This window comes from Marmota marmota, unplaced genomic scaffold, assembly GCF_001458135.2.
Source record: "Marmota marmota marmota unplaced genomic scaffold, marMar, whole genome shotgun sequence".
NCBI classification, from domain to species: Eukaryota; Metazoa; Chordata; class Mammalia; order Rodentia; family Sciuridae; genus Marmota; species Marmota marmota.
Window position 1 is genome coordinate 21,380,021 of NW_026000026.1, and position 13,473 is coordinate 21,393,493.

A 13,473-nucleotide genomic window follows, 5' to 3' on the forward strand; every position below is an offset into this window, starting at 1 on the left:
CTGCCCAACTCTAAACATTTTTCTTAATGAAGTAACTTTTTGTTGCTATTTTCCCCTTTCAGTACTGGGGATTGAACCCAGGGGCACTCTACCACTGAGCTAGATCCTTAGCCTTTTTTTTTTTTTTTTTTCTTCCTAGGGGTGGAGGGTAACCGGGGATTGAACTCAGGGGCATTGGACCACTGAGCCACATCCCCAGCCCTATTTTGTATTTTATTTAGAGCCAGGGTCTCACTTAGTTGCTTTTAGCACCTCGCCATTGCTGAGGCTGGCTTTGAACTCGTGATCCTCCTGCCTCAGCCTCCCAAGCCGCTGGGATTACAGGCATGCACCATTGTGTCCGGCCTTATTTTTTCATTTTAAGATCAAGTCTTACCAAGTTGCCTAGACTAGGCCTCAAACTTGTGATCCTCTTGTCTCAACTTCTCCAGTCACTGGGATTATAGACATGTGCCCCTACACTTGGTATGGAATGTCATTTTTAGAGAGGGAACCTTGTTTATTTGTTTGCTTGTTTGCTTTGGTACCGGGGATTGAATCCAGGATGTTTTACCACTGAGCTACATTCTCAGCCCTTTTTATTTTTTATTTTGAGACAGGGTCTTGCTAAATTCCCTAGTGCCTCACTAATTTGCTGAGCTGGCCTTGAACTTGTCATCCTCCTGCCTCAGCCTCTTGAGTTGCTTGGATTACAGGCTTGCACCATTGCACCCAGAGAAAAGGAACTTGTTTGTGGCACAAGTACTAAATGATGCAAAACTGGATTTCTAACATGGTAATCTCATCTTTTCTAGAAAGACTATGAACACCTTCCAAAAAAGGTTGCTGATGCTAAACCTGATGGTATATTCCTGGAGGCTGAAATGAAGGCTGAAGATTTCATAGTGGATGTAAGTAATTGGCCAAATAGTCTAAATGAAGAATTTTTTTTTAAAGGCACAATTCCCCCACATTATAAAATTAGTACATGTTCGCTGTAAAAACTTGGAAAAATACAGAAAGAAGGAAGGAAGAGAATCACCTGTGGTCTCAGAACCAACATTATTTACTGGTTTTAAAATTTTCTTTGCGCTGTTTTATCAGTATTTTTAATATAATTGTCATGTGATTAATAGAACACTGTGTATATTGATTTAAAAAATTTCTTTGATCACAGAAGTACAACATGCCAATTAGTTTTTGAAATTGCCTACATAAATATGCAAAGGAAAAAGTTTAGTTTTTTTAATTCTTATTTTCATAGAGGCCACAGTATCTTCTTGTATCTGATGAGAAGGCCAAATAGCTTTCTTATGTTATTTTTTCTATAGGAAATGCTTTTTAAAGTTCTGCTCCTCTGAAATTCGAGGACAATGTTTCCTTTATTTATTTTTCCCTAAGCCTCTCCTCTGTTACTTTCCTGCTGGCAAATCCTTGAGTGAAGGGCAGTCTATCCATGTCATTCTTTTTGGCAAAGGATAAGATGAGTAAATGAGTGGTCCATGAGCCCACTGTCTGTTCATCTGGCTCATAGTGAAGTGCCTGGGATCTTTAGGTCAAGCTGCAGTTTCCTGTTTATCTAGAGGAAGTTCCACTAGAAATAAAGGGATCTCTTATTTTGACTTCCTCAGACTCTGAAAGACTTCACTTGCCAGAACGTCTTCCCTGGGCTCTTGCCTGCCTGCCCTGCCGTCACTGCTTTCCTCGAGGGACTGTCTTGTCCTTAGTGCAGTGGGCAATCCTCATCGTCCCTCAACTTCCCATCTGGTTTTTCTCTCAAAGTGCGGTGTCCAGATGGATGTAGGACCAGAGATACTTAAAGGGCCCACACATAGGAGAAGATGTACACATGGCTGTTAGACTTAACCTTATCAATAATCAAATAAGTTGATGCAGCAGTGAACATTTATTTTTTAACTTCAGACTTGTGAAAACAAAAAGTGATAAAAAATTCTGGGATAATAGAAGTATGTGAATGTAGAAGGGTAAACTGGTACAAAACACCAAGTTGGAAAGCCTTTCTGGTATTAGAATTGACCCAGAAATCCCACTCCAGGAATCCGTCCTAAAGGTGTGATCCTCTTGCACCAGCCATCTGTTTTCTCCTCAGTTGACACTGTTGGCGCAGCTCAGGGTCTTCCTCTCCTGCGTCTCTGCCACTGTCCTGGGCGGCCTCCTGCTCTGCGTGGAGCCAGCTCTTCGGTCTCTCCATTTTGTCCTCAGAGACCTCACCTACTTCACTTCTAGCAGATTATATTTTGAACTTCACCAACACTTCACCAAAACTACCCTCTCTATAAAATCACTAATTTAAACATCCTGTGTTTTGCCCACAAACCCCTTTCCTCTCCATTTGCTTATTCTTCGCTCATCAGGGCCTCCTCTCATCTTGTACTGACAGCTTGTCAGTTTTCTCTCTTTTTCCTCCAGTGTAACTTGGATTTTGTGATTTGTTAAGTTGGTTGATTTCTACAGTCTCCTTCAACTTCTTTACCTAGCAAAAGGCTGAATAACGTAATAGCCTAACAACCTGAATTGAATCTAAATTTCTCCCTACCTGTACCTGGCACACACATGCTGCTGGAGACATTCACTACACTGCTGTAAGTGCAAGGTCACAACCTCTGTACTTTTTGCAGGCTTAGTGCAGTCTGTAGTCTCCATAATGACTATTTCAAATGGTCTTTACTCCTCTCAGAGTTCCACCCATGCTCCCCAATCCCAAGTGTATTCACCCTTAGTGTATAACCCAACCTTGATCCTTATTTCAGAGAAAGTACATATAAGCCATTTAGTCAGAGCTCCCTCATCTTGCATTACTAAATAAGCAAGCCTGCTTCCACCTGCAGTTCTATTTAGCTTTACCTCTATTACAGTGTGGAAATGTCTTCCTTATTAGTGATTTAGGAGGTAAGCTTTCTACTTAGTTCTAGAGTAGCACTGCCCAACAGAACTTCATGTAATGACAGAAGTGTTCTGCATCTCTGCTTCCTGTCTCTGCTGGCTATTGAGCCCTTAAAAGTATGGCTGCTGCAACTGAAAAACTAAATTTTTTATCGTATTCAATGTTAATTGACTTTAAATTGTTAAAAGGCTTATGGGGTGTGGTGGTTTGTGTCTGTAGTCCCAGCTACTCAAGATGCAGTAGGATCACTTGAGCTCAGAAGTTTGAGGCCAGGCTAGGGAACATAGTGAGACCTTGTATAAATTAAAAATGAAAATCTAGGAACCTCATGGGGCTGGTGCCACCACATCCAGCAGAGCAGCTGGAGAGCCTCCACAGTGCATCACTTCTTGTGGAACCTATTCACTTCTCTCTTGCTTCCTTTGGACTTTCCCATCAGAAGTTAGACAGTCTTTGATCTTAAGAAAATTCCAAATACCACACTCCTTTTAATCCCTCTCCTGCCCTTCAGGGTAAAATTCTTGAAAGTTGTCTCTCCTTACCTTTTTCTTTCTTTCTTTCTTTTTTTTATATTTATTTTTTAGTTGTAGTTGGTACAATATATTTAATTTATGTATTTTTTTTAATGTGGTGCTGAGGATCGAACCCAGAGCCTCACCTGTGCTAGGCAAGCACTCTACTGCTGAGCCACAACCCCAGCCCCCTCTCCTTACCTTTCTGAGGGTCCCAAATCCTTTTCCAGGTGCAGGTTGAATACTCTTTATTTAAAATTCTTGAAAACCTGAAGTGTTTCAGGTTTCAAAATTTTTCAGATTTGGAAATATTTGCAAAGAGTTTACTGCATTTATTAGCATTCTAATCCAAAAATCTGAATTTCAAAATGTTTCAAAATCCAAAAATGTGAATTTCGTGTCAGTACTCAAAAAGTTTCAGATTTTGGGTTTTCCAATTAGGGGTGCTCAACCTGTATTTTTTGGCTCTGTTTAACAGCCAGACATCTAAGAGTTGTCTTCATTTATTTTTTATTTTCTCACTTATTCCTAAATCTTTCTTCTGTCGCCATTATTATACTACAACTACTCTTGCCAAGATCAACAATAACTTTGGTCCTAAATCCATCAGGAAGTTTCTGGCCCTGCAGCTTTGGAGTTGTTTGTTCTTCCTAGAAATATCTTCCTACCATGGTAGGCCTGGTTCAATACTGCCCTCTGAGTAAAGCCACTTTCCCAGGAAAACATTTCCAGTCATTTGGTAGCATCCAGGCTACCTTATACCTTAGGTCTACTGTTAGAAAGATTCAAAGCATCCTTTGCTTTTCTTGGTAGCTCATATAACAGATGTGGTTGCTTTGTAACTTTTTAATTGTTTGTTCAATTTCAGTCTAGGCCACATGGTCTGTGGTGGCTGGGATTGTATAAAAAATGTGATATATCTAGTGTCTACCAGTGTCTTATCACATAGTAGAATAACTTTATAATATGTTGAACATGCAGATATATTTCCTCCTTCCCCCAAGTTTTTAAACCAAGTTCCTGTAGCTGGTCATGCACTAAAGTTATTTTTATTCTACCCTATGGCAACTTACTAGTATTCTTACTTCTGAACCCCCAGAGGACTCTGATCTATTTCTTACAATGATCGTAAATTCAATTCTTATGATTATGTGATTACTTATTGCTTTAAGGTTATCAACATGGATTATGGGATGAAAGACAAGAATCCAATTGATCATGTTCGCTTCTATTGTAAGAGTGACCTCAGCAGAACCGTCAGTATAGATAAAAGTCAGGTAACTACTTATGTAAAATAAATACCATTATAGTGGTACACATTTGGCAAACCTTTATAGTAAAATTGCATTTTACATGCAGGTAAGATTCTAAAGTCCATGCTAAATATTTATTCTTTAGTTTTTAGGTGGACACAATATCTTTATTTTATTTTTATGTGGTGCTGAGGATTGAACCCAGTGCCTCATGCGTGTTAGGCAAATGTTCTACCACTGAGCCACAACCCCAGCCTAGTTTATCTTTATTATTAAAGTCTATCTTTAGGGCTAGGGTCGTAGCTCAGTGGTAGAGCACTCATCCAGCATGTGTGAGGCACTGGGTTCAATCCTCAGCACCACATGTAAGTAAATAAAATAAAGGTATTGAGTCCATCAGCAACTAAAACTATTTTTTTTTAAAAGCATATCTAGATGAGACCATCTTAACAATAGCTTTTCCTGTTTGCTAAACATCAGTGATAATGCAGTGTTTTGTTTAAAGGTCAAGTGATGATTCTGGTGGGAGATGGATGCTGCATGGTTGGAGTCTCAGCTTAAATTTTTCTTTGGATTACAACTGGGATAAAATTGCAAAGTGATATAGTACTTTTTTATATTTATTTTTTAGTTCTAGGTGGACACAGCATCTTTATTTTACTTTTATGTGGTGCTGAGGATTGAACCCAGCACCCTGTGCATGCCAGGCGAGCATGCTACCTCTTGAGCCACATCCCCAGCCCCAATATATAGTACTTTTAATAAACCTCAAAAACAGTGCTCAGGCCAGAGATGGTGGTATATACCTATAATCCCAGTCTTGGGATGTTGGGGCAGAAGGATCACAAATTTGAGACCAGCCTGAGCAGTTTAGTGAGACCCTGTCTCAAAATAAAAAGGGCTGGGGGTATAGCTGAGTGGCAGAGTACCTGCCTGGCACGCACAAGGCCATGAGTTCAGTCCCCAGTGTGGGGGATGTTACGGGGGGATGCTCAAGCACCTGGGGAACAGCTGACACATCTAATTTATGAGTTCAAGGTGACAGTGAAATCTTTTCTCTCTTAAATAGGTTTCACAGCTTCTACCAGAGAAATTTGCAGAGCAGGTGATTCGGGTGTATTGTAAGAAGAAAGATGAAAAGAGTTTGTTTGCTGCACGACAACTTTTCGTTCATTGGTGTTTAATCAACAACTTCAGCAAGCCAAAGGTACATGACCTTATTGACATACTTGGCGTATTCTTTAAATTTTTACTTTTATTTTTTTTTACATTCTTTAATTTTTAAGGAAAGTCATAGGAATCTTTTCCATCTACTGAAAAGTTGGGGGCTTTTTTTTTCGTACTGGGACTTGAACTTAGGGGCACTTTACCTCCGAGCTACATCCCCAGCCCTGTGAATAGTGCTATATAATAGTCTCACTAGTTGTCTTATCCAGGCCTCCCAATGACCCTGGCAGATGAGTCATAGTGTCCCCATCTTTTAAAGGTTTCTACAGCTGAGTAGTTAACTTGTTTAAGGCCACATAAAATTGATAACTTGTTTTATTGTTTTTTTGACAATACTGGGGACCAAACCCAGAGCCTCAAGTGTACTTGGCAAGAATTCTATTTCTAAGCTCTACCCCTTGCTCAATAACAGGTTTTTTAACTTGCTATTTCAAGCTCAGGGTTCCCAACGTGGTTAATTTGGTATGCCAATAAACTTTTTATATTTTCTAGAATGAGAATAGAGAGATGGAAGAACCAAGGTACAGTTGCCAACCCTATAGAGAATGTTGTTAAAATTGACTGACATGGAGGAGGCGACCAGCACAGAGAGAGTGGTCACTCCGTGTATGTTGACTGACTGAATGTAATTGGTAGTGAGATGCAAGGGTCAGTGTGGTTCTTTGTGTCACAAATTCAAAGAATGAGATCCATGGACACGAAAGATGAAAGCAAAGAAACAGGATTTATTAAAGTAATAAAAAGAAAACAGAGGTCCTGCAGCAGGAGGGATCCCCAAGAGAAGGGTTGCCTACCGGTCTGTTGTCTAGGGTTTGTATGATAAGATTAGAGGAGAGATAGGTGGCCTTGAAGACCATAGGCTAGAGATTTCAAAGAAGTGGGTCTTTGAGTCCATTTATACTAGGGCATTCGTCCAGTCAGGGTGTTGATTACTTGCAGCTTCACCTCAGGGACTAGCTCAGCTTTCCAGTGCCTGTCTTCAGGCTCCAGTGGCATAATGGTCCTGTACTGTCCACTCTGTTTGTAAACTCCTGGAGGGGCCCTTAACCCTGCCCACCCAGCACGCTTCCGTGCTCCTCTAGGTGGGCAGGTGGACAGTAGCACTCTACTTCCTGGACTAGTTCTCTCCCTCACAGAACCAGCGATGGTCTTTTTGCCCTGTGTTGGATGCTTAAAGGAGCAGAACACAGGGTCCCACATGGAGGATTAGCTCAGTAAGCCAGCAGTTTGTCTAGTGCCAGAGGCATGATACCAGTTCATCCAGCCAAGATTCCAAGGGTAAGGTGAACTGCAGGGAAGCCTGTGAAGAAGGGAGGAGCCGGTCAACCCCAGAGCTGGATGTGTTAGGCTGTAGCAGGCAGGATGTGTCTGGCAGTCCAAGAGAAGCATAAGGAGACCCCTCTGACCAGAGCAGAAGATTCTTACTGTTCAGTAGCGCAAGATTAAGTAGGAAAACAGACTAGATTATGGCGCACCCTTGATAGGCTGAGGACTTTTCCCTGTGTGCAGTGGGGATGGAATCATTGAGAGTATTCAAGACCCATCTTGTTCCTGGAATTATTTACTTGTGTGTTTGTTATCTTATGTGGTTGTAGAGCAAGGCCCCAGGGAATAAGGAAGTCAGTCCATCTCAGGTACTCTAGCAGCTAAGAAAACTTAAACCACTGAAAATTCTAGCCAAAGATGGATTAGAACTTGGAAGCAGAGAGACAAGGGACTATGAAAGGGTGGTTATGTGGTGATAACTCCCCTAAATCTAGGTACATTCATTCACTCAGTGTGAGTACTTTTTTTTGCGGGGGGGCAGGCCCTGGTAGGTACCAGGGGTGGAACAGCACCATGTCAGTCAATTTTTTGTTGCTATGACCAAAATACCTGACCAGAACACCTTAGAAGAGGAAAAGTTTAGTTGGGCTCATGGTTTCACAGTTCTCTTAGTCCATGATCGGTCAGTTCCATTGCTCTGGATCTGAGGTAAAGCAGAGAGAGAGAAGAGCAAGGGAAAATATATGATCCTTGGTGCATGCCCCCAGTGACCACTTCCTCCAGCCACACCCCACCTGCCTACAGTTACTATCCAGTAATCCATTCAAATTATTAATCAAATGCATTAATCATCTGGTTAGATTATGGCTTTCAAAAACTGATCATTTTACCTCCTGCATTGTGTCACACATGAGCTTTCAGGGTACACCTCATATCCAAACCATAACAAGTACCTAAGACAGACATAGTTACTTAGTCCCACAGGTCTTACTCTTGGGAATAACAATATCCAGGTAGATAACAATTGCAGTACCATGGGAAGTGCCTCAGCATGGGCTGGTGCAGATCCTCAGCACAAAAAAGGAGGAGGATTTAGACATAATTCATTGGTCTGGAAAAAATTGAATAAAGAAGGGCTTAGGGCTGGGGAGGTGGTTCAAGCAGTAGCATGCTCACCTGACATGCACGGAGCACTGGGTTCAATCCTCAACACCACATTAAAAATAAAATAAAAGATATTGTGTCCACCTAAAACTAAAAAATAAATAATTAAAAAGAAAAGAAGGGCTTAGAGGGCTGAGCTATAGCTTAGTAGCAAAGCACTTAGTAGCAAAGCACTTGCCTAAGAAGCGTGAGGCACTGGTTTTGGTCCTCAGCACCACATAAAAATAAAAAAACAAAATAAAGGCATTATATCCATCTATATCTAAAAAAAAAAAAAAAAAAAGAAATTAAATGTTAAAAAAAAAAAAAAAAAGGCTTAGAAACTGAGATCTGAAGGGTGAGTGAGAAGATTCTGCTCTGGAAAGGCTGGGGGCAGAGGCAGCATGGGGATGGGCCAGAAGAGGGGAGAGAGCATGTCTCAAAGCACCAGAGGAGGAGGATCAAGTGTGAGGTGTCTGGAGCTTTCTGCAGTCCTGTGAGCCAGAACAACCAGGAGCCATCAAATCAGGGAGAATGACATCTCTAAATTTGCATTTATAAAATTCACTAGAGTTGAAATCAGGATGGTTAGAAAAAGGAAGTGTGATGGAAGTAGTAGAGGGGAGTTTGAAGATAAATAATGCCAATTTCGAGATAGGTTTTCCTATGTGACATTATGGCAATTAAATGGCTGTCAAGTCAATTAAAGTCTCTGTCAAGTCAGATCCATTATAGTTTCAACAGAGGGAATTTAATGTGGAAGATAAAATTCAAAAGTTTTGGCAGAGATAAAAGAATGAGCTGAGGACAGGGATGCTACAGCGGAAGTTGCTCCCCTCCTAGGAAAGACCCAGAGAGCAAGCAGGAAGGTCCAGGAACTGGGGCCCTGGCAGAAGCTAGAAGCTTAGATGGGTCATGGCCACTGCTGCCATGCCAGAAAGAAGAGGGGGAATGGCTCGCCTCTGCTGTCCTCTCACCTCCAGTCTCCCACTGAGTCTCCCATTGGTCAAACCTAGGCTGGAAGGTGCTCAGCACGAGAGCCCCTAGATGAAGGCAGAGTGGAGGAAGGAGAAGAGAATCTGAGAGCAGATCAGTAGAGGAGGAGCAGGTGTCCTGCTTCAAGCATCCTGTCCCTAGTGTACTAGAGACTCGCAAAGATTGTACACCTTCCTATAACCAAAGAGAATCCACCCACACATTCTAGAACAGATGAAGACAGTTGGTTTTGAGGGCCTTGCTTATGCTCTCTGCATTCAGGCCATGGTGTTACTTTGAGACCAACCTCATTTTCAGTGAAGGGTTCATTTGATTGGAGTCTATGCCAGAGTTAGAGGGTTTTTTGTTGGTGTTATTATTTTTTGGTGGGGGGTGGGAGTGTTTTGCTTTTATTTTGAGATGGGCCCTTGCTGTGTTGCCCAGGCTGGCCTCCAACTTGGGATCCTGCTGTCTCAGCTTTCTGAGTAGCCACCACACCCAGCTAAAAACTTTGATTGCAGAGAAAAATTCAAGTTCAGGTACATACTGTCCTTCCTCTTTTTTTTTTTTTTTTTTTTTTTTTTTGCCATTTTGTAGACCTAGGTCATTTAATTCAGAAGGGACCAGGCAAGAGAAAAGCAAGAAACCAGTGCAACTGCTCATTCCCCTGGAAACAGGATAGAGTTTGTGTTTCGTGGAAGTGTGCAGAGGAGATGTGCCTGGACCCAGGCAGCAGTGTGCTGCCTCCACCCGTCTTTGAAAAGAGGTCTGGTGGCTTTTTTCCATGAAGGCCCTTATCTGCTTAGGACTGTAGTGTTTCAAGTTGACCAAGCACAGGGCATATATAATTTGGAATTTCCCAAGAAAAAATATATCCAGAAGCAATCTACCTGCAAGCCAAGGACATTAAGGACATATGTATGCCTAAGATTTAGAAATGAAATGATGGAAACTGGCTTTTCTTTCTTTCCTTCCTTCCTTCCTTCCCCTCTTCATCACTGAGTTATGTCCCCAGCCCTATTTAGTGCCAGGGATTGAACTCAGGGCCCTTAACCACTGAGCCACATCCCCAGTCCTATTTGTGTTTTTATTTTGAGACAGGTTGTCACTAAGTTGCTTAGGTCCTTGGTAAGTTGCTGGGGCTGGCTTTCAATTTGCGATTCTCCTGCCTCAGCCTTCTGAGCCACTGGGATTACAAGTGTACCCCACTACACCAGGCTTTGGATTTTCTTTAATTCCAGTTCTCTCTTCCTGATAGGATGGTGATGTTGTAGCCCCACTTATTACACCTCGAAAACCGGAGTGGAATTACAGGGATTCAGCCCACAGTCCAGCCCACTTCCCAGGAGCAGCCAAACGCCTTAAATTTTAAAGATGACTTGGCATGAAATCTGTAATCGGACACTTACAAAAAGCCCTCCCCCAAACAATTTAGGGGATTTAATCACATAGTTTCACAAATTTAGTAACTAGTGCTTTTATTCTGTATTTTGAATATATACACATACTAAAGGTAAGTAATTTTTATTAAAAAAAAAAATGCTGTTGGGCAAATCTTCCTATACGTGCTATGAAAAGCATTACTTTGCCTATTTTTAACATTAACTTTCTCCTTTAGTAGTCTATTTTCTTAGAATAACAACTCTATCTACTCTGAACTCCTATGACAGGTAATTGTTTTTTGTTTTTAATTTAGAAATCAGACAAGTGCACAACTTTGAAGTTGAAAGTGTCATGAACAGACATGATTAAAAATAAATAAAATCTCCGTCCCCTGAGAGATGTCTCTCAAACCCAAAATTTCTCTACTGAGGATAGCTTCTCAAATGATACCTAAACTTACCAGTGAAAGACATTGCCCTCACTCTGGTAGCCCCTACAAGCCGCACGGCTGTGGTAAACAGTAGACCAGGGCCAGGAGTCGGCTCCAGCTCTGGTGAGCAGACCTGGGGCTCCGGCCTCTTTGTCTTTCCCTTTTTTTTTTTTTTTTTTTTTGGTGGTGCTGGGAATTGAACCCAGAACCTCTTGCAGCTAGGTATACACTCTGCCACTGAGCCACACTCCGTCCTCCTCTTCAGTGGAACATAAAAACCCCTTTCAGGAATCTGCAGAGGCAGAGGATCCTTCCAGCCAGGTCGCCGGAGTCTGCTGTGGCTTCAGACCCGGCAGCTTGTTTTTCTTTGAATTCTCACCGTCCATCTCCTAGGGCCTCACCACTGCCCAGCCTGGAGAGGCCTCCCTCTAGCCTGTCTCCTCATCTGCCTTTTGAGCTGCTCAGAGGTCGTCACAGGGTCTGTCCTTGGGGCTATTCTCACCTGGAACTTTGTTTTCGCATTTTGCTCCAGGCATTTTACAGGTTTCAGAGCAGACCAGACTGCCTTTCCTGAGGTTGGTGACTACCAAGTGGGTCCCAGCTTCCCCTTTGTGACTTGATGTTCCCAACAGTAGAGAGGGTACCATCATGGTCAGGCAGTGCTCCTGTGCCCAGGAGATCCCCTACCCCAGGGTGTAGAAGTTCACCAAGAACAAAGTCTGGGGTTGGGGCCAAAGTGGGCGGTGAACAGAGAGAATTCTTACGCACTGATGCTCCCTGGCAGCCTGGAGCAAGGTGGCAGTGGGCAGCCAGAGTGAGTGGGGAGCTCAGGCTACAGGCCAGGAAGTACCTGTGCTGTCACTTTCCATTGTTCTCCTGGGAGTGATAGTCAACCCTTGATTCCCTACTGAGGGATGGAAAGTGGTGACAGCCCAGGGTCCCAACTGTTCCAAATGCCCTGGTTACAGTGGAAAGTGGCAGCATCACCCCTACCACGGTGCCCTGGTGGGGACAGTTCACACATGGGCTCCTGAAAGCACAGGGGAGGTTCCAGGTTGGATCTGCTCAGCCGAGGTGCCTGTAAAACCTGCAGGGGAAACGGCTGGAGGTCTCAGCTCCTATGCCCAGCCGCAACGTCAAGAATGCAATATTTTTATGCCAAGATTTATTTTTCCTGCCACTTTTATTTTTAAATCATTGTGGTTTACTCTGCAGTTTTGTAATCCTAATATTGTATCATTGTGCTGACTGAGAAACGACTTGAATCTGTTTGTTGTTGTTTTTGCCTCTTTCCTTACATGTAAGGCAGCTGCACTTTATGCTGTTTGCAACTGTTTTTATTATGAGAACCATGTGCCATTAACAAGGCTAAATTTTTCTTATGAAACATCTTGACTCTGTATAAAAAGGGATTTTTACAGCTTAGTCTCTAGAGTTCCTGAACATTGTCACCTTGAGACTGTGAATAGAACCTACTGGTTCCTTCAGCTGGGTGAGGGAAATGGCTGCAATAAAGCTTCATGAATGTGTCTCCAGTGTGGACGTGTGCTCTTGAGCCACTTTCTCCTTACCCTGGTGTGTGCCCAGTCTGACCCTGCTGTGCACATGAATGCAGGCCATGCAGGACTCTGATGTTGCTTAGTCCTTCCACACCGTGGGGTCAGCGAGAGGCATGGCAGTAACAAGGTCCCTGGCAGGGAGCTCTCCTCGTGCAGCAAGGGCAAGGAATAGCATCTTTCCCTCTAGCAGAAGGCAGGCCCTGGCGTGGGAAGGAGAGGACTAAGGAGTGTTCTTAGTTTGCAGACCTCCTGTTGCACCAGAAAACACTCCTTTCTCTCTTCTCATCTCCTTCAAGTTCCATCCACAGAGGTTCAGCATCTTTGCCCAAATAAGCATACTGTTCATTTGCTGCTTTCATATCTTCATTGTACCTTGGTGGCATGCAGGACCCCCAGAGTTCTAGAATAGTCACAGGACAAGAGAAGGAATACTGCTGCTAGAGTCTTTGTTAGTTCCTCGGGCTGAGCCCAGGTTTCTGAGGTTTGACAGCGTTCTTTAAAGTAATTCTTAAAACATACAAGGTACAACACCACCCATGTAAGAGAATACAGGTTTTTGTTTGTTTGTTTGTTTTCTTCTAATTAGTTATACATGACAAGAATGCTGTTTTTGTAAGAAAAAATATATATACATGTATCTCCATAGAAAATTGTTTTGAAAGATATACATGAAAACATTACTGTTTGGGGAGTTTGCATTTTAGACAGTTTTATTTATTTATTCATTCATTCATTTATTCGTTCATTCATTCATTCATCATTTTTGCGTCCAGGTGTTGAACCCAGGGCCTCCAGCAAGTGCTGTACTGCTGAGCCAATCCCAATCCTTTTTTTTTAATTG

General features: G+C 42.5%; 1 protein-coding gene across 1 annotated transcript in view; it reads left to right on the forward strand.

Moving 5' to 3' along the window:
- Positions 1-13,473, forward strand: part of Samhd1 (SAM and HD domain containing deoxynucleoside triphosphate triphosphohydrolase 1) — a 62,016-nt gene that overhangs the window by 37,376 nt on the left and 11,167 nt on the right. Inside the window, 3 exon segments of the mRNA XM_048810973.1 lie at positions 795-890; positions 4,569-4,673; positions 5,719-5,856. Of these exon segments, the coding sequence (XP_048666930.1) occupies positions 795-890; positions 4,569-4,673; positions 5,719-5,856 (339 nt within the window).